Raw genomic sequence first — 20,764 nt, 5'->3', positions numbered from 1 at the left:
ATCACATCCATTGGCACTGTGTTGGTGGGCCAAACAAGCCACCTCCAGCACCAGGTTGGACAGAGAGTAGGCTGTAGCTCTTGGCATCACCCCATGAATCCTGTGAACAACTTTTTGCACCGTGCCAGGCGTTATCAAGCAGCACAAGAAAATTAAGCTTTATTCAATGTAGAGGGTGGTGTGGGTGGCATTCAGACCGGGGCCAGTGCTTGTCCCACTCAGCTGACCTGTGTCTTCCCTGTGCTTCTCGTTTCCAGGCGTTTACAATTCAGGGGCAGTATGCCATCCCTCATCCAGACGTGAGTCCAGCACATGTAAATTACTCCCTTTTTCTTCCTCACCCTTTTGTTTGTTCCGGGCAATATTTACTTTCTACCGCTAGCAATGGAGTTAACATGGCCTAAGGACGCGTGGCCCTAATGACATACATTATAGCCATACACTGTAGTTCAGCTGCATCTCTTACCTTGTGTAATAATTGCTAGAAAGTACAATGGCCCGGGAACAAATTACAGTTATCTCAGTCTTCTTTGCATGTGATAAATCTGAATTCTTTTAATATGTAATTCTACAGTAATTAGTTAATATTAACAGTAGCTGCTACATGTAATAACAGTAGAGATGTCATTTATAACCAATTTGGGGTTTTTTGTTGTTTTCTTTTTTTTTTTTTCTCTACGGTAGATCAGAATGAATGATTAAACTTCTTTTTTTTTTATTTTTTATTTTTTAATATAATTTTAATTAATCCAATTTTAGAACATGTAAGATGGTTTCTCTGCTCTGAAATAATTCCATTTGATTGGTTAGTTCTAATTTCCCATCCTGCCCTGCAGTTGACCAAGCTCCACCAGTTGGCTATGCAGCAAACCCCCTTTACTCCCCTTGGACAGACCACCCCCGCTTTCCCTGGTACGTACCCATGACCTCCTGGGGATGTCCTTCTTCTTAACAGCTTTGTTTCCCGTGGTCATTACATCATTTTAATAATAAATGTGGTCAATGACCAATGATCCTTCTGTTTTTACACATTAATCTTCGTTCTTCCCTCCCTTTCCTCTGTTACAATTCCTTTCATCTCTACTAAGATATGCCTTGTTTGTTATGTTTGTTTAATCGAACCCACTCTGTTTGTGCCATTGGCTAAAGATCCTGAGTTATTTCAGTCCTTGTAAAAAGTTATTGTGGACCATACAGCATCTACCAGTTGGTACTGACTGAAGCACTTGGACGTATGTCCTGCCATCTTTTGTAAAGCAGCGAACACAAGAAAACAGTATGTAATGGCAGCATAGGGATATAGATTAAAGAAATTACTGCATGCTTCAAACAGGAGCTCCTCGTAGAGGCAGATGTCTGAAGACCATCACTAATTGTCACTGCTGGGACAAGTGCCTCACGTCCTGCTTGAGCAGATGACTGCTTACAAACTGCAGTGGTAATTCAGTTCACATAGGAAATGTGAAATTCAGCCTACGCTGATTAAAGTACGTGAGCTGATATTGAAATATTTACTCAAGAGTCAAGTCAATTGACCATACAATAAATCATTATACTTCACTAGATTGGAACTTGGCATCGAAAATTCCACAGAATAAACTGGTACATGCTTGGTATGGCAAATAACATTTTATCACATACATCAAATTTTGTGAGCAACTTGATTGTGTTATAGTCAACGTCAAACAAGTATGCACAATTCTTAGTGGAATGTAAACATAAGTAAACTGTAGATGAGTTGCTGTTTTGTAAGCAACTCCTTTTCCACAGTTTCTAGTTGGAAATGAGTATTTTGGCATGTCTTCACAGATGATAATGAACAAACCAAGACAATCACCCAAGTAAATACATTAAAAAAAAAAAATAAATGAGAAGGGGAAAGAAATGACATCCAAAATACATTCTTTGTTTTTCATGGTGTATCTGATAAAATATCTGCAAGTAACACTGAATGGCCTTTCCCAGCTTTCTGTGTTCCTCATTCATGTTATTAACACGCTGCTCCTTAATCTTTTCCTGGTTGTATTCATGAGATATGAGTTCCTATAATGTTACCGTGTGTGTTAGAGCAGTAATTCCATTTATCCCGAGTATTTTCCTTTTGTCCACCCAATTTAAAAACAAATGTATGCAGCTTACATTATTTGGTTCTTTTCCCATCAAAAACGACCCTTCCCAACATTCTTCAGCAACTAATCCCACATTAATTACCAAATTCTTCTAGGTTAATTTCCTCATCATTATTTTATTGGGTTTTTCTGTTTTTGTTTTTGTTGTTTTTTTTCTTAATTTTCATGACTGTGTATTTGGTTCAACTACTTTTTCTGTTTGAGTTCCACTCTAATTTTCTGTATTCTACAACACCGAGTAGTGAGGTCAAATTTCAGCCACCTGTTAATTTCTGAATCAATGTATTTACGATGAGCTTCAGAAATGACTTGTAGGGGAAACCCTCCATTTTCTAAAGGATTTGTATGACTCTGTGGAATCATGTGACATTTGTTGTTTTGGTGGGTTAAAGGTTAATTAAAATAAGACTGTTTTAAAGTGAATCCAACCCTCTTGAGTTTTGCATCTTCTTTCATTTCTGTTTCGCTAGCACTTCTCTACTTTTCTTTGCTCTTCTGTTTTATTTTATTTTTTGGTACGTTTCCTCTTCTATAATATCGCTTGTTGGCTTGTTGTGTCTTACCCTGTTTGCAGACAACCGGCATAACATTTTCTGTCTGTTCCCCACATAGGACTGGATGCCACTTCTCCAACCAGTTCCCATGAACTTACTATTCCCAACGATGTAAGTGGACCCATAGTCAGTACCGCTTTCTCTTCTTGCTCTCCTCTGCCACCAGGGGGAATTATGTCATCATGGGTGATTTGCAAACCCTAGTCCTTAGAAGTAACCCGGGGTTTGGTTTTGAGGGGAGGAGGGTGCCAAGGATTACTGACATGCTGACAGCAGTAGTAAAGGCGACCCTCCCATCTCGTGTCACACCTCCAGTGCTGCTGGCTTAGTTGCACAGTGGTATCCACACCATGTGTTACACCCATTTCCTCAAAGCCTGGTTGTCTGTTGCTTTTAGTGAAAAGCAAACATGGTCTGAGATACATGTCATGCATGACTCTAGCAAGGAGGCTGGAGGGTGTTGGAAATTGCACAGTCCCCATCTTCTGTGTGTTGGCTGGAGACCACCACACCATAATGGCAGAATGGAGCTGGTCTGCACCAGACTGTGCTTACCTGAGTTGGAGTAAAGGTACAAACCAGACATGGGTTATGTAGAGGTACAATACAAGCGTTTATCTGAAAAGAAGGTCTCCACCAGCCCTGCACTGGCTGTGATGGACAGACCCAGTCTCCTGGGCAGTACAGAGCTAATCCTCAAGCAGCTGCTCTGACTGCTCAGCTGATGCTCTGTGCGTCATGCAAATACGCCTTTGAGTTTTATTCTCTTTCATTAGCAACAGGGATTTTTTTTTTTTCAGTTTGCATTACAAATGAGTCACCTGGAAAATGGACAGTGAAAAGAGCTTTCAAGTATGAGTGGGAACACAAATAGCAATTATATTATTCAAGAGAGACTTACAGTATTGTATAAGCCCTATTAAACTCAGTGGCAATGATTTACAGTAAGAAAAAAAAAGATACTGAACAACAAAGAAGCAAAGGTAAATCTTTATTTTATAAGCGCAGTGATTTAGTAAGCTGTACATGACTTAAAGGCTGACCTGATCTGTCAGTGCTTTATAACCCAATTTACTGTACGTTGAGGATTTTATGAGAGCGCAGTACTTATCCTTGCAAAGCAAGCTTTTGTAATCTGACTTTCAGGCAATTTTTGTTCTTGCCCCTGGTGATGTAAAGCCAGGGTTACTCTTCTGACTTCGCTTCTTCAGGGTTCCTACCAGATAGAGAGAGAAATGGCTGGCCTCGTGTGCTGTAGTGCACTAGAATAGGGAAAAGATTATCTGTTTCTGATGAGGAGCTATGAAGTGCTCTGGCTCAGCACTGTCCTCTCAGAAGCAAATACACATCCGTGTGTTGTTTCTAATAGAAGATTTGTTGAGCTTCACAGAGTGTGCCTTGTTGTTGCTAAAGGAGGAAAGCCAAGTAGGGTTGTGCTTATAAACAGCCTGCAGACAGTGAAAGGAAATTATTGCATTGGTTCAGATGGGAGAGGAAGCAGCAGTTGTGCAGGAAACCATGCACTGATAATTTGACTTCATTTTTTCAACCAACATCTCTTAGTCCTGTTTTGGTCAGAAATCTCGTTCATTGCATGCATGTAGGCCTGCAGAAGTCAAGCACAGATGAGAACGGCACGAGGCTTGCAAATACCCACTTGTTCTCCATTTGCCACTGCACCTACACCTGTGTTACACCTATTTTTTAAAAACAAGATAATGATAAATACAAAAAGCCCAAGCCCCAGTATGAATCTGGTAGAGGAAAATGAAGTGTAAAGAGAATGAGGAGCTCAGACTCAAGGTGTGTTCTGTACAAGCTTCTGTGTGAGGCAGTGTAACAGTGGCTGTCCTTTTGGGCACAGGAGGGATGGCATCACTGCTGGGCACAGATATCAGGTTTCACAACACTGTGTAGTCCAGTCCCCAAAATGGCCTTTGAAAGTAAATGAATGAATCAGTAATAATACTATAAAATCCACCTCATTAAAAATTGTAATTCTCATATGTGGGAGACAGGCAGAAGCAAGTGACAGGAAAGCTTCACCTTGGAAAACACAAACATATAAATTAACATGCAAATCCATCCAAGCTGGATAAAGCATCCTAAGAACTGTTTCCATCATCAATGGAGTCAGAAGTCCTTCCCTGCAGAAGTCTGAGAGGGGCCAAGCATACAAAGTGCTCTTGGAGAAGCCCGAAGGGAAACCTAGCCTTCAGGGAGGCCCTGTGGTGCCCCCTCTTCCTCAATCTCCTCCTCTTCTGACAATCTCTGGCACATTGAGTTCCCATTTCCACTTATCTCAGTTCACCTCCTGCAGTAGGATTGGTGCCAGCCCTAAAGAGGACACAAAGGCAGCATCTGACCCTGCTGTGACATGCAGCCCCAGATCGGGAAATGCCTCTTCCAGAAAAGCCCTGAGGACTTTGGATGTTCATTTAAATCCATCCCTGGCTCAGTTTTCCATCTGTTTGGAAGGATTTAAAAGCAAAAGCTGGGGGGAAGACTTAATAGTCTGCACAAGATACTCTGAAGAAGATCCAGTGGTGCTATGAGTAAAAGCGCTTCCATCAAAGCTGAGGGACCTGGTAGATGCCAAGTAGTAGAAGCCACATGACCCTTTTTTAACCAGTGCTAGATTCACTATAAGAAAGAAAAGATACCAGAATTAAACGTATACATGAAAGCTCAACACTTTTCCTGTGACAGAGTTCTCCCTGTGAAGTGTGACAGTGTGATGAACATGGAGGAGCAAACCAGTAGGAAAAACCCAGCAGCAAGCTGCGTTGTTAGGCCCCATCACTGAGCTTAGCATTTTGACAGGGGGAAGACGTATGCTTAGCATGTCTATATCATGGGAAAGTAATAAGGAAGAGAGAGGCCTACATCTCTGCTGACATGGCAAGTCAGGGGAAACTCTGTAGGTGTCCCAATTCAATGCAGGGGAGTTGGAGTAAGTGGCCTTTAAACACCCCTTCCAACTCTCAACAGTTCTGTGATCTGATGATTGTATATACATAAAAGTTTTGTGTATATGTATGTCTGTGTATGTTTCTAAGAGGAATGTGCATATTATGTACCTTAAGCTTCTTCCAGAAGCCAAGAACTCTTGAATATTTCAGATGCTGCACAAATATGAGCAAGTAAAAACAAGGACGCCAGAAGCATTAGTGTGGCAAGGAGAGAAATATATCCTGTGTACTACCTGCAGTCAGGTGGTCACTGGTTCTGACTTTGTAGAGTGTGTTCAAGCAGCTCGTTATCACAGAATCAAAGGACAATTTGGAGGAGCTTCAGTCTGGACCTACAATCACACACTCTTCTTCTTGCCAAGTATAGTTTTAAAGCAGTCTTTAGCAAAGCCTTTTAGCAGGCTTCCAGAATCGGCTCAGCACGACACACACAGACTTGTTGGTATCTGCATCCAGACAGTTGCCATAATCAGTATATGAATTAACAGCTCCACATGACAGCTGGACTTCTTGAAATCCTTCTAAATACATTTTTTATACCTTTATATATTTTTGCGTGTTTTTAAGACCAACCAATTTCTTTGTAGTAAGTAACTTCATCATATTTCTACCCTTCTTTTTAGGACATATGTGGAGTCTACCTTTTTAGTTCACAGTTAAGATATCATTATTACAGGAACAAGAAGCATACAGTATGACGAGCATCAGAGGAATCTGAAGATGTTTAGTTTGCCTCGCTGGTGCTTAACAGAGCCTAAATGCTGATAGGAAGATGACAGGATGCAGCAGACAGGTTCTTGACTAGGCACTTCAGGGTCATCGTCTCAAAGACAAGTAAAAATAATCCAGTGTTTTCCCCCTCTCCGTGCTCCATTCTTCTCCCATAACAGCAAACACTTCAAACCAAATTTGGCTAAATAATAGCTGGGATGCAGCACGCAAATGATCAACAGGAACAAAATTACAGACATCTGTCACCAGGTTTTAACGGATAAGAGCGGATTGGGTACTGTCAGTATTCCTGTCCGATGATGGCAAGACTTTCTCTGCTCTACTCATACTGATGGCCTACAGTGATAACCAAAAGCCCCACTGGCTGGTGTTTGCACTGCTACCTGCTCTTTGGGTGCTCATCTCTCCTGCTTCACCTCAACTACCTGTGGACCATGAAGACCAGTTAGAGGAAAGCAGAGAAAACAGAGAGGTCTTCAGTACAGGGATGTGTTCGTAAGCAGTGTTTTCCTCCAGGATGACTTGGCTGTTGTCTGGTTATGTTAATGGTGGAGCATACACAAGGCTCTGCGTGGGCAGCTAACACATTAACACATGTCCTTGGGATGAAGACAGATTGTTAAATGAGGCCCTCCAGCTCCAACAGGATGGGAAATCCTCTGCGTGTGCTCCTAAAGCCCATTTTTCTTTCTCACACATGCTCTTGTGCTCCATGTCTGTTTTGTCTGCCTTGCTAGCTGCTTTGCCATTCTCTCAGCAGGAGTGAAGCAAAGATTAAGGTTTTTTTGTTGTTCTTTTGCTGAAGTATCTGGATGATGTGAATCCGCTTCTGCCAAGATACCACAAGTACAGCAGCAACAGAAAGGATAACCCATCAGAAAGAGTGGGAAGGAAAGGCATCATGGCAGTCCTGTAGAGCCAAGTTTGCATTTTCTTCAGGTTCTGGGCATTGCAGTGTTGTTAGCCTCCATGCTGCTTTAACTGAAAGGCCCCCTCCTTGTCTCTAAGGAAGCCAAAGCATCTCAGCTTCAGTGGCTGTCTCAGTGCCCACATACCACCAAAAAAAAAAAAAAAAAAGAGAGGGATCTGAGGAAACACAAGCTCAGTTTTATTTATGGGATATGAGTTCTGTTAGGGTTCTGTGAAGAAATACAGCTAAAAATTACATATATATGTATATATACATATATCAGTCTTTTTCTATACCTGCTTCTACCTGCAGGTGCTCGGCTGTAAATCCCACTGACTTTAATAGCGCAGGAGAGGTCCATGCATCTGCATGAGCTTTAGGACTGGGAGCATGACTGGAGCCATGCAGGGCTGGGTGGGAGCACAGCAAGGTCTGTCCAGAGTGATGGCTCAGGCTGGGCTGTGCGTTGTATTCGTCAGCACTGCAACATGCCACCATTTTATGGCACAGAAGGCAGCTGAATGGTCTGATGCTTTCTTGATGCCTACCCATGTAGCAGCAGAAACCTGATTTAGAGACATGGGTACATTGAACCAGTAGACCACGCTAGTGACTCCTTCTAAACAGCATAGTGGAAGTCTTTTGGTTTGATACTGAGGAGTCTTTCATAAACTCTGTTTTTATCAATACTACAAATTGCAGTGAAGTGGTTTTTGCCTCTGTCCATGGCTCTAATCTCAGTCTTTGTCCCACTCCAGCTAATAGGCTGCATTATTGGCAGACAAGGCAGTAAGATAAATGAAATCAGGCAGATGTCAGGAGCGCAGATCAAGATTGCTAATGCCACAGAAGGCTCTGCAGAACGACAAGTTACAATCACAGGATCCCCCGCAAACATCAGCTTAGCACAGTACCTCATTAATGCAAGGTAAGTTGACTTTGTAAGTGATAATGCTTCCTCAGGATTGCTCTGACTGCTCTCCTGCAAATGTCTGTCATGGGTAGATCCAGAAAGTTGCTTTGCAGTGTCCGTTCTGAATAGTACCATTTGATTCCCAAAGAACTGTGAAGCCTTTATTAATAAAAGTTGTGTTTACTGTTGGTTTACATGGAAAGCAGCTTAATCTGGTGCAAGTCCAGGTACATTTTGAATAACAAAAGATCAAAATATATATATATATACCTGAATATTCACTATTCCATCCACCTTAAAATAGAGGTGGATTAAAAATGGCAATTATAACTTCTTCAGAAGGAAATACCTTTCATAGACGCTTTACTGTCCTAAATGGCAAATAATAGAATGAAACAGATTGCAAACCAGATTTAATTTACTAGCTGGAAATTGCCACTCGGAGTTGATATTAAACTGACACGTGGTTGCTAAAAAGGCACAGGATTTATTTTGTTAAGAGACGGCACCACAAATTTGTAAATAGCTTTCCCTAATGAGACAGAATGAGACTATCATCTGCTTTGCCACTTCTCAGCACCAGGATTAATGACAACGCTGCTGCTTAGCTAAGCCATTGAGACAGCTTAAGTCGCTGTCAAGCTTGATATGATTATTTAGAAACATATTAACACTGATACCACTTTTGTTTGCTATTACACTGAGAAGAAAGCAAAGTGGATATGGTGTCTCACAGCTAATTGTAAATTATGGTTCAAGGCAACAAATGTAAGGAAGTAGCTATGTATTTTATTGTTTTGGGGTTTCGTTTTGTGTTGTTTGTTTTATTTTTTTAAAGTACTATGATACAAATTGAGTGCTGTGTTTAATTATGTTTGCTGTTAAGGTAGTAGAAAATTATGCCATTTATATACAGAGCTGTGGTCATGGTAGGTCTCTGAGTTCCTCTATGGCCCAACCTCCTCTACACCTCAGTTCTGCATTGCAACAACTGCAGACGTTGTAATGAAGGAACAGGATGCTTGCGCAGCTCTGTATTACAGCAAACAAAACTATTACCTTTCATAGTTTAATTTGGAAAGAGTTTCCTAGAGAAAGACATATTTAGGAGTGGCGTCATGAAGCCTAAGATAAGGCGTTTCCAGACGCCCAAACCAACCTACAGTTCTTTGATTTATATTCTTTATAGCAAATATAAGTCACTTCCGTAAGCCCTGTAATCAAATAAAAATGTGTTCCCTCCTTTAACCCTTAAGGATATGTTCTTCTCTTGGTGTTCAGGGATTCCCCACACATCGAGACGAGAATAGACCCCTTCATTTTTAGTTGCACAAACACCATATGGCATGCACCTGGATCTCAGAAGATAACAATTTAAGATCTTCAAGACAGCTAAAGCATGCAAATATAATAATGCACTTATTTATGGAGTTGCAGTGAGCTGCTCACCAGAGACAGAAACTCTAGTGAACAAACCTCTCTTTGACTCACTTTAGAAAAGCCTGTGAACTCTCACAATGCTGTTTAATTACTGTTTAACAAATCTTTTGATGGAATGAGATATATATGGGGTCTTTTAAGATACTTTTGCAAAGAAGAAAACTTCTCAGCAGTCATATACATGGATGCTCTATCTATACCCTGTGAAACCAGAAAGTATTTTCTTCCTGTTGGCTTTCTAGAAAGTCATTTGTTATCATCATCTACAATAAACCATCATATATTATTATGTACCATATGTTGAAACTGTATTTAGACGAAGCGACTTCATTTGTAAATGAAGACTCTTAAAGTAATGTACAATAAATTAAGTTCTAAGGTGACATAGGACATTAAGGTGGCTTTTTCATTTAACAAGTTACGTTGCTCCACATTTCTCTTCTCCCAAGAGAAATGTCTGCCCAGTGAGGTGCCACCACAGCCACAGCGCTGGCCAGCAGTACAGTTACCAAGATATAGTTTGGGATGTCAATATATATATATATACCTATATATTATATAAAATAATAAATAAAAGCCATATAAGCGTTCAGGGTAAGATGGACTTTTTCTTTTTACTCATTGCCCCTCCACCCCCGAGATCTGACATTCTCATAGACTTGGTTTCCAGGGCCAGTATTTCTGCATAGATAATGTCTCACAGCAGCATGGGATGTGAAAAACCTATCCAATGTATTCCTCTAACTGTGTATATCCTTAAGCTACTCTCCAACCAAAGTTGCCATCTATATAGCAATTTATCAGGTTGTCTTAGGAATATTATTGCAATCTGGTGTTGAATGTGTACATAAGATTAAGTACTCTAAATTACAGATATATAAGTACATTGATACAATATCAAGACGGAGATTTAAATCTTTCTGAAGTGTTGTTTTTGTTCTGTGTTGACTATCCAAGGGTTGAACTCTGTATTAGCAGAATTTGTCCCAGCTTGTTTGCGGTAGAAATGTCTTTTTTTTCTTGTAAAATCTTCTGTCTCTTAACTGGTAACCATTGTAGTAACTGGATTTTCATTATCCAATTACATCTTCTAGCTTTTATTAAGAATGAACCACAGCTTAGGTTTCCTATGTAATATTTGACTTTGGGGTGTAAGTGACCTGTAGCCAGCAGCACTTTCTTCTTGTTGAAGAGCAGTTTCCTGAAGATGTTTTTCACTTCCGTTTTGATGAAAGATTCATTCACAGAACAGAACCAACAAAGGCAATCTCGAGCTTTATTCCTTCCGTACGCTAGTCGGGCAATGCAAGACGTGGCCTTCAATGTATGTATTTGTAAGTGTAGCTCTTCAAAGTGGAAAATTGGCGTAATGAAATTCTGTATCAAGTCTGCTCATCAGCTTCCTTATTCAATTCTGTTGTATGTATAACCGGTTTGGGAAACTGCAGCTGTCGTAAGACAACTGAAAACCAACCTGATGTACTTTCACCTCACTCGTTACCACCAGAAATAAAGGTGAAGTAATGCCAATTAGCGCTTCTGTTGTACCTGTGCAAGTACACCAGGCAGGGAGTCTGGGTGGCTCTACACCAGTGCTAAGCCTGTGAGATCCGCTCTCTGTGTTGGTGCAGGATGGTGCGCTCAGCCTCAAATTCCATTCATAAGTCAAGGAGAAATTCTTTATTTTTAAATACAAGGCAGGCGAACTGAGAAACACCGAGTATGGCATTTTCTTTCTGTACGCCTCCCTGCCAACATCACTCTAATTTAGAAATGTAAAAAAAAAAACCAACCCAAACCACATAAACAACTAAGGCATTGCCATGTAACTCCTACATGGAGTTGGGTTGGATTCACCATTTCAGTGATAAAAATCTATCTTGACATAAAGCCCACTGTGCAAGTAGATTGCAAGCAGCACTTCTGCCAGTGCAACGATGCTGCTCTCCCTGCAAAGAATGATTCTGTTGTAGAGGCTAGGAGAAAAGGCGCTCATCCATGGCACAGATAAACAACCCAGGATAGAAGGCAGGAAAACCAAAGTTTTTACATTCCACAAGCAGGTCTGCATTTCACACATTGCCTTCCTCTCTCCCAACCCATCAGATAAGATGTTGAATTTTCCAGCTTCCCAGCAAAAGCACCTGATGAATAAGTATCACAAGAGCCCTTTCCTTTTGAGGGGAGGAGTGTAGTACTCAAACATTTCCCTCTCTTCCACTCTCCTTCCTCCAGCTCAGATCAGAATCAGGTATCCTTTAACCTCACCCTTTAGCAGCAGTGCTCTAGGAAGCTACAGTCCAACACCATTGCCCATTTAGCGATCATTTATTGCTTTTGTGCTTAACCATCACACTACAAGGGGTCGTGCCTTCTGGTTGTTACTTTCTCTGGCCATGAGCTGACCAGGGGCTGTTCCTCACAACTGCACGTAAATCTCAGATGAGATAATGCAGGGCTTTCCCATGCCTTGCACAGGGCAACCATTCCTGTCAGCTACTTGGGTGAGGAGCTGGGCTACTGCTGCTGACTGACCCCTTGGCTGGGAAGCTTCCCTTAGACCCAATGAGACTCGATAATAGGTGGCAAGTCCGCCAGGCAGCCCTCTCTGTGGTGGCTCACCCTGCCACCACATGTATAGTGGGAGCCTGTAAGGATTCACTAACCCGTGGTCTCATTTACGTTAAGCAGTAATACTTCCCAGGTGGTTACATGCAAAATGCATACTGAAATTAGCATTTCCAGATTGTTTGCAGACCCCAAAGCACAGTGCACAAGCTGTTAACAGACATATATCAAAGTAAAGATTTAAATAGACATTTTGTCATGCAAAACAAACAAATAAACAAAAAACCAATGTGCCCTTGGAATTACTACATTTCAATGTGTAAAAAAAGCAGAGAAAAGCCTAAGTATATAGGCCTTCTGGCTTTCCAGTGAGCGGACTGACTTATGGTAAAATGAATGTTGATCGATACCTACGTGCTCCAAAGGGCCGTTCATTTCTTTGGAGCAAGAGGTTGGGTCACTCTGAATTGCCTTGTGCTTTCCGGGTCTGTGTGATGATGTTTATGTTATGTTGTATCGATGTAGTACTTTGTCTGTCAGCTGATGGATGATGTTATCTGTAATCGTTGTGATGAGCTCAGAATGGATACTACTGCTGTGGAAGCCGGGCTGTTGTTCCAGTCTTCCTTTTTTTCTAATTTCCTTATAATTAGATTGCATAAATATTTTGTTGTGATTTGAAAACAAAAAAGTCCAGGGGTGGTACAGTCCTAAGTAAATGAACATGCTGTCTGATCAGGTTTGATTTATATGAAAAATGCACACTGACCTCACAAGGAACTAAAAGAGACTAACTTTGTGAAACAAAAACTTGACACCTCACATGGGAAGAGCAAACCACCACTTAACAGCCTCTCATCCTAGCAAAATGACCAAGGGCATGATATCTGTCACAAAATTGACCAATTGAAATAATTACCAAAACCCCCTCATGTCCCATTTGCAAAAGATTTTGGAAAGCAAAATTCACTACATCAGTGCTGGGGAGTAAACGTCATAGTTCTTTTAAGTTTTCTTTTCAGTTCTGTTTTTTCCATCTTTTTGCCATTTCCCTGCATTCCTTAGATTTCTTTTCTCACATGTAAAATAAACTAGCCAAACCCTCAACCCTATTATATTTTATTTTATTTTTTCCTTTCGGAAAGAACTTACTTACTTTAGAGTCTCAGTAACGATTTCACCATCGAGTCATGAAAAACCCTTTTGTTATTTCTCTTCTTTAACACATAACATGTTCCTCCTTTGACCCTCATTTTCCCTTTTTTCTCTCTCTTCCCCTCTCCCTCCCACTCCTCCTTACCCTCACCCACCAATCTAACCCCTGCCCATTCGTGGTTGCCATCCCTCCCTCCCTCCCCACCCCACCGCCCTGGCTGGACCCTCCCAACCTGTTTGTTCCTCTTCCTCTCTTCGTTTGCAGCTTAGAGATGGCTAAAGTCAGCACCCAGACCGCTTCCGTCACGACCCCTGTTGACCTCAACATGAACCTCTCTCAGTCTGCCACCCCTACCTCCACCCCCACCTCCATGGCCGTGCTGGCGGCCGCCTCCGCCGTTACCGTCAGTACCCCCCCTCCCCTACCAACTCTGCCAACCACCCACTATGCCGTTCCTGTCTCCAGTCTGCTTGGCATGAAAACTGTCCCGCTCCTGGCACTAAATGCCGCGGCCGCCGCGGGGGCCACGGGGAATTTGTCCGCTTACACTGCCAAAATTCCTTCGACGAGCGGGGTTAAGAAATCTGACCGCCAGAAGTTTGCTCCATATTGAAGGGATGAGACACAATGCAAGCTCTGCCAGCTCTACCAAGAGTCTGTGGTAGATCCTAGTAATCAAGGAAACAATATGGCATCTTTTTCTTTTCTGTTAAGTTGCTAGTGTTAATGTCACCACCTCCAACTGTCTTCCACTTGCCATAACAACTAACACCCAGGCACCCGGCAGCAACTAGTTCCAACAGCTGCACGGGGCCGAGGCCCGGCCATGAAGGCCCCATCACCCCCTTGCCCATAAGGAAGGCAACCAGGCAGTACCAAAGGCAGCCGGGCAGCAAGCCATGCTTCTGGGGCTGAGAAAAAATTGTGAATGATTGGAAGGCAGTGAGGAAAAAAGATATTTCTTCAGCCAAAGTTTTGTTTGATTTTCCCATAGCTTTCTGTAAAACATGAATCCCTATTTAGCTCTCTGCTAACAAGGTATTTGGATCGCATCGCCATTATCATAGAATCACAGAACAGTTTGGGTTGGAATGGATCTGTAAACTCATCCAGTGCCAACCCCCCTGCTACAGGCAGGGACCCCTCCCTTTAGACCAGGTTGCTCAAAGCCCCATCCAAGCCTGGCCTTCAATGCTTACAGGGAGGGCACCCACAGCCTCACTGGGCAACCCATTCCTGTGTCTCGACAGCCTCACAGTAAAGAATTACCCTCTAATATCTAGTTTAAATCTACCCTCTGCCAGTTTAAAGCCATTTCCCCTTATCCTGTAGCCAAAGTATCTACTGCACATCAAATTGACACCCAAAGGTTGCTGCCTAGATAAGATAGCATCCCTTCCAAATAATTACATCCAGATTATTTAACACAGAAGCCCAACTGCAGCCAAGTCGAAGGGAGCTGGGTGATGTAATGGCTGGTTGCTAGCTGTTGGAACTAGTTTTTAACTGCATTTTCTGTTTGTCCATCCACCTTCTTTTTAATTTCTGCTGCATAACTCAGTAATGCAATATTGTTTTCCTCACCACTTCCGAATCCAGAATCCCATTAGCCCGCCACATTCATCCACTTTGCACTCCTTGGACACAAAAGCTTTAACAATCGAACTGTATTCAGTGCATTTTAATATAAACTAAAAACACAGCGCAAATGCAATACTTTTTAAAACATGGTATTTCAAAGTGTGTTATTATTGTATAGGGCTAAGTACTATTATTTCAGCATTTCATGTCATTTCTGTATCCTGTGGGCTTTTCTTCACCTCAGTACCTCCGCACTAAGTTGTGTCACTGTAACCATGTGTAGAATTGCCGCTGTTACAGTCTGCACTGACCCAGATGGGGTTTTTGGTTGAGTTGTGTTGGGTTTTTGGAGGGGTTTTTCTTTCAGTTGGATTTTCTTTTTTCTTTTCTTTTTTTTCCCCTTTTGTTTGTATATAAGGAAGGAAAAATTGGCACTGACATCAGGATACCCCAGCTATTATTTCACAGCTCTGGGAAAACGCTGTAGAGTTTGATCTGGACTGTAACTGATCCAATAACTGACATTTGCAAAGGAAAAATCCAAACTGACACAACCTGTGTGAGAAAACTTGCCTGCATTGAAATGCTGTTCTATGCTGGTTGGTTGTACTCAAGTGTTATTTTTTTAATAGTGAGAAGATTTGGTTTTTTCTTCTTTTTTACTTTTTTTTTTTTTTTTTTTACTCTTTTTTTTTGCTTTTTTTTTCTTTTTTTTTCCCCCTCCTTTTCCTCACTTTTTTGTTCCTACATTTTAGGCTGTCTTCAGAAGTTACTGGCCTGGGGGCTCTGTAATGTATCTCATCCTGCCCTAGTGCATTAGCCACCAGACAGGACTTTCCCAAAGCCCCATGAGACAATGCTTTCTATGGACTAATCTACAGAGGAGTTTCTGCCATTTCTAACTTTCTTATTATTCTGAGACATCAAAAGAAAATACTTCTTTTACTCTTTAAGCAACTGTGCTTCCTAACTCTTGTGTTGCTCCAGTTTTAACACTGTTGTGGGTCATAACATAAAAGTAAAGCAAAGCGGTTTTTGAGGATTAATTTCCATCGATGTTCATGCTTTGGCTAATCTGTATAAAAGCATGGGCTGTTAGTGTTCTGAAGTCACTGTATTCAGATAGAGACTTGACAGTAAATTAAATGACACGTTTTTATAAATAAATTTTTTTCCTGATTAAAAAAAAAAAGAAAAAAAAAGCCGTGGTAGCTTTGTGCATACAACTGTTGTGTTGTTTAAACTTTGCTCTTTGTAACCAAGTCGCTAATTTGTCGTTTGAGAACCACTATTTTATGGATTGTCAAACTAAGATCGTAGACAAATTGCTTGTTTTCGTTAACGATTAAAGGTTTCATATCATCACGCTTCAGGTCCCAGTGCTCATTGGGAAAGAGTGTAACAACGGTGCAAAGCTGGCAATACTAGAAAGTGCACTAGCACTTCTGTCCTCAGGAATGACAATTCTGCACGTCATTAGATGGATCCAGACTGTGTCATTAGCATGGCAAGCAGTATTTCTTCAGAATTTGTTTTCTAATAAAGCTGCTCCTGAAGTACTTTTCACACAGCATAAAAGAGACAGCATTTGGCCTCTTGCCCCAAGAAGCCACTGCTCTGTATATCTCTGGTGTGTTTTCCCATGCTTGTTTTAAGCTCAGATATTTGGGAAAAGAAAGGAACAAAAGAACAAAATTGGGTACTGTGCACGGCATTGCTGAGGCTTTTCATTTTCTTCCTATTTGCAGCAGCAATGTCCTGTGTCAGAGTGACTCAGGAGCACCTTTCACCAGTCAGGAAAAGTGGCCATCAGCTGGGAGGCGCATTACAATTTGCACCATTAAAAAGGGACAAATGGAGCACTGGCCCACAGCCTCTCCCATCCTGCCCTGAAATACCACATAAGCTATTCACCTCCTTTGGATCTGCTGAAGCGCCATAGAAACAGCCTCAAGTTTTCTGTTCACATTTAAGTGGAAGACAGGCTGGCTCCAAGTTGCTGCTACATGCAGCCCTTTGGCTGCATTCTTGCCACCTCTCCTTCTTAGGGCCTTGGTAGTTCTTTCACATTTACTGCTTTATTCTGTGCAACCAAAGTTTTTGGCAGTGTAAGCGAGTAGCATCCTTAGTGATACAAACCTAATTCTACAGCCAGCATCGCCACTCTAAAGTCTACACTAATATCTTTGCACTTATCTTGGGGTTCTCTTCATGACCCTTGCTGGGTTCTTGTGTAGTATATTGCTCTTGTTTGCACTGAAAAATACCGTGCCAAGAGCTGCAATGGATCTGGGTCTTGATTTTGAGTCAGGAACTACAATGTACCCAAAATGTGCATAGAGATCTGGAAACCCATAGAAGTTAAACAGCTTTTTCTGTGAGATGCAGAAAAAGGGCAGTTTACAGAGGAAGATTACAGAATGCTTCATTGCATCCCAGCAAGCAGAAAGAATGACTCAGTGTTGAATTAGCTATTCCAAATCCTAGGCTGCTTTCAATGATAGGCTGTACCTCATAGAATTCTATGTTTGTTATTACTTCTCAAAATACATTTTAAGTTCTTACTCTTCAAGAGAGTACTGAAGATGGTTTTGCAGTGAGGATATCTTTCATTTCCTAAACAGCAAGTGCTGGCTAACATGAATAGAGAAGGAAAAAAGGGTGGGGGGGGGGGGGGGGGAAGAAAGAACATTATTGCAGCTCAACACAAAGTAGGTCAGGACTTTGGTGTCCCAGAGAAGCTACTAGGCAAAGGACAGAAGCAGCTCTGAATTTGCTAGGGCAGACTGAGATTTAAACTAGTTACAGGGGCACGTGTGCATGTTGGGGACAGCAGGAATAAAATATAAAGATGCAGAAATAGGAAGAAAAAAGGAAATAGATTCTAAGAGCATTTTGTCCAAAATAACACAGGCAGAACTGTGTTAAGACCTGGGCTGATTTTAATGTAATGAGTTTAGCTGGAAAAGATTTCTGAATGGCAAGAAAACATTTTTGAATAGCTCTGAAATACAGAACAGGATAACAAAACACAAGAAGGTACATCTGGAGAAAAAAAAAAGAAATGGAATATTATCCTAGATAGATAGAAAACTAAAGGCAGATGGAAAAACCAGATGCACCCATAGAAAAAGGTCACTCCCATGCAACTGTGAGTTACCTACTGAAAAACAATACAACTTCCACAGCTTTCACATCATCCATTTGTTATCAAATGAAGTCAAGTCTAGTCTCATACTTCTCTAGAAGTAAAAAAAAAAAAAAAAAAAAAAAGTAAAAACGTTGCCTGGAATAGTCAAGCAAAACAAAACAAAGGCAGGCATAGTCAGCCACAGAACCTGCCCCTCTGCTGCCAGGCAGAGCACTTTCTATTGTCAGATAAAGCTGTAGGCCCCAGGGCATGTATTTGTAGCAGTCAGGGCTCCTGGAAAGCTAGCAGCACAGCCAGCAAAGCTGCCACAAATGTAGGCATCTGCTACGTGCTAAAGACTCACTGGGCTGCATGAGCCGAGTGTTTCTATGGAGGTACAGGATACAGCCACAGAACAGGCAATGAACCTCCCACCTGAGCCAGGCAGCAACAGAAGTTGCCCTGTTGAGTGGTTGGTTTTGTTTTAGTTTTTGCCATAGCGTCAATCTCTGATGAATATGTTTCAGCACGAGCTACATATTTGGGACAGCTGTTGTCCCTTCTCAGCTGAACGTTGTGTTTATTAGACAAGAAAGTGATAGACTCATTAACTGAATCATTTTATAATGGCAGAACTTCTACAAGGACGGCTACAACAGTTAGGCTAAACTAGATCACAGGAACTGTCAAGTTCAAAGGACAAGAGAGGAGAGGGATTCGAACACAGGTCTCTTATATCATCCATAAGTAGTGTAACCACCAATAAATTACCCAAGACATTAGTGCCTCAGTGTATTTTTGGGAGGAAAGACCTGGTCTGGATGTCTACACAAGGGAATAACTTGCATTTCTTTCCCAGCAAAAAAAGTCAGGGTAGTTCTAGGCAACGTGACGAAGAGAAGATTAAATGAAGACAATCTGCTTCACACCAGGAAATTTGGCCCAAAGTCACTTCTCAGGGGTACACGAAGATATGGCTTTTCTTGTCATTGGTTCCAGGAAATAACACAATATGGTTTGAATTGCAATGTTTCTGCATCAGTGCAGTACGCTGTCACCCTGAAGACAAGCACGTGTCTCAAGACAGTAACTGAACAAGAACTGTCATATTCATCTGATGTCATCTTACAAAAGGGAATTTCCAAAGCATTATATGCTCACATTATTGTTTTCTGAGACAACTACAGTGAGAATCTACTGGCTGAGTGCCTGATTTCCTACTGTAAAATTTCTTTATTATAAGATTAAAAAGTATGTGCAGGATTTGAAAATATTTGAGTAATCTATGTTTTCCTAAGAAATAGGAATGGCTGTTTTTAGCTCAGTGCTTCTAAGACAACAGAATGTGGGGAATTTTAATTACAGTGGCTTGTAATAAGCAAAATTGGTCTCAGCTCAAACTGAGTTTATTGACAGGAGGACTGACCAAGTTAACACCGGTGCTCTTTTTACACAGTACTTCTCTTTCTGAAGCAAACGTTAAAATCAGATGCTTACGAGGAAGAATTACAGTCACATTAACAAATAAGAAGACTGTTTTCATTAGGTCTGTTGTTTTATATTGTTTTATCAGCACTTCTGTGCTCTACTGTACCAAATACAGAAGTGCTTGTGGGAAAAGGGTTAAGCCACAGAAGAAATTAGCACACAAGTTACCTCCACCTGTGATTGTGTACACTTGGCAGAGAACATTTGACTACCAGTAAGTACTTACAACTACCACAGGCTGAGCCTATGGGTACTAACAGCTCCTACAGACAGTGGTATTGGAAAATGCACTGCAAATATACACACATTCATTTTGCCCCCTGAAGTCAATTCACCTGTTTCAAAACCACATAGCTCTTAAATTTGAGCGACACCTTTCACTGCTGCCGGACAACTAAGTAAGCATGACAAATTATTTGGTTAATAAACACCTCTCAGGTTTGTTTTCTTAATTTAAAACCTTACTCACTTGTTTTAAAATTACCGTATTTAAGGAGAAAAAAAAGAGGAGGATAAATTAAGCTGTTCCTTCACTTTCTTACTTTTAGCTAGAAGTCACAGGCTCACAGCATGGCTGAGTATGCCAGGGCCCTCCAGATTCATCTGGCCCAATTCCTATCCCAGCAGAGCCACCCAGAGCAGGCCCACATCCAGGCAGCTATTGTAGATCTCCAAAGAGTCTCCAAAGGCTCTGGGCAGCCCTACATTATTCATTTTTTCCTGTTTTTTCCAGATGCCCTCAGCAAATATGCCATACTTTAGTATTTTCAAGTCAAATGCTTAATTTAAAAGCTAAAGGGAGAAAAAAAAAAAACCCTAAACCCAACCAAATAGAAGAGACACTCACCAAAGTTCAAGGTAGTTGTTTTTCCTCCGTGTCACAGCTTTGTCACATCTTTTGGTTCTCAACTTTCACTTCCATCTGTATTTATCAGAACATAAATTAATGTTAAATGTTTTCCTTTATTATCTTAGTAAAACTTCCAGTATTTGCAGCTAAACAAATGATCTTACCTTAGCAGTTTCCAGTGCAGTTATCTTCCTCTCTGGTATTTTGTTACACTTCCAATATTTGGTTATGCGAATAGTTGCATCGTGTTCCCATCCCTCTGGTTCAAAGCATGCCAGGTATGCCATACTGTGGCCACATTAAACAAAAGATACTATGAAGTTTTCAGTACTAACCATCAC

General features: G+C 41.3%; 1 protein-coding gene across 16 annotated transcripts in view; it reads left to right on the top strand.

The window, feature by feature from the left end:
- Nucleotides 1-20,764, top strand: part of LOC107309443 (poly(rC)-binding protein 3-like) — a 456,594-nt gene that overhangs the window by 431,396 nt on the left and 4,434 nt on the right. For 7 of the 16 annotated variants that reach the window (XM_032442437.1, XM_015854257.2, XM_015854256.2 and 4 more), the window contains 5 exons: nt 258-314; nt 837-912; nt 2,742-2,794; nt 8,056-8,225; nt 13,639-15,632. In XM_032442437.1, the coding sequence (XP_032298328.1) occupies nt 258-314; nt 837-912; nt 2,742-2,794; nt 8,056-8,225; nt 13,639-13,987 (705 nt within the window). In that variant the 3' untranslated portion in view covers nt 13,988-15,632. Of the gene's footprint in view, nt 1-257; nt 315-836; nt 913-2,741; nt 2,795-8,055; nt 8,226-9,466; nt 11,439-13,638; nt 15,639-15,710; nt 20,407-20,764 lie in introns of those variants that run through there. The other 9 variants (XM_032442439.1, XM_032442438.1, XM_015854259.2 and 6 more) reach the window with 9 other exon arrangements.

Source organism: Coturnix japonica, chromosome 2 (assembly GCF_001577835.2).
Source record: "Coturnix japonica isolate 7356 chromosome 2, Coturnix japonica 2.1, whole genome shotgun sequence".
In the NCBI taxonomy this organism is placed as follows: Eukaryota; Metazoa; Chordata; class Aves; order Galliformes; family Phasianidae; genus Coturnix; species Coturnix japonica.
This window is presented reverse-complemented; position numbering and strand designations above follow the sequence as displayed.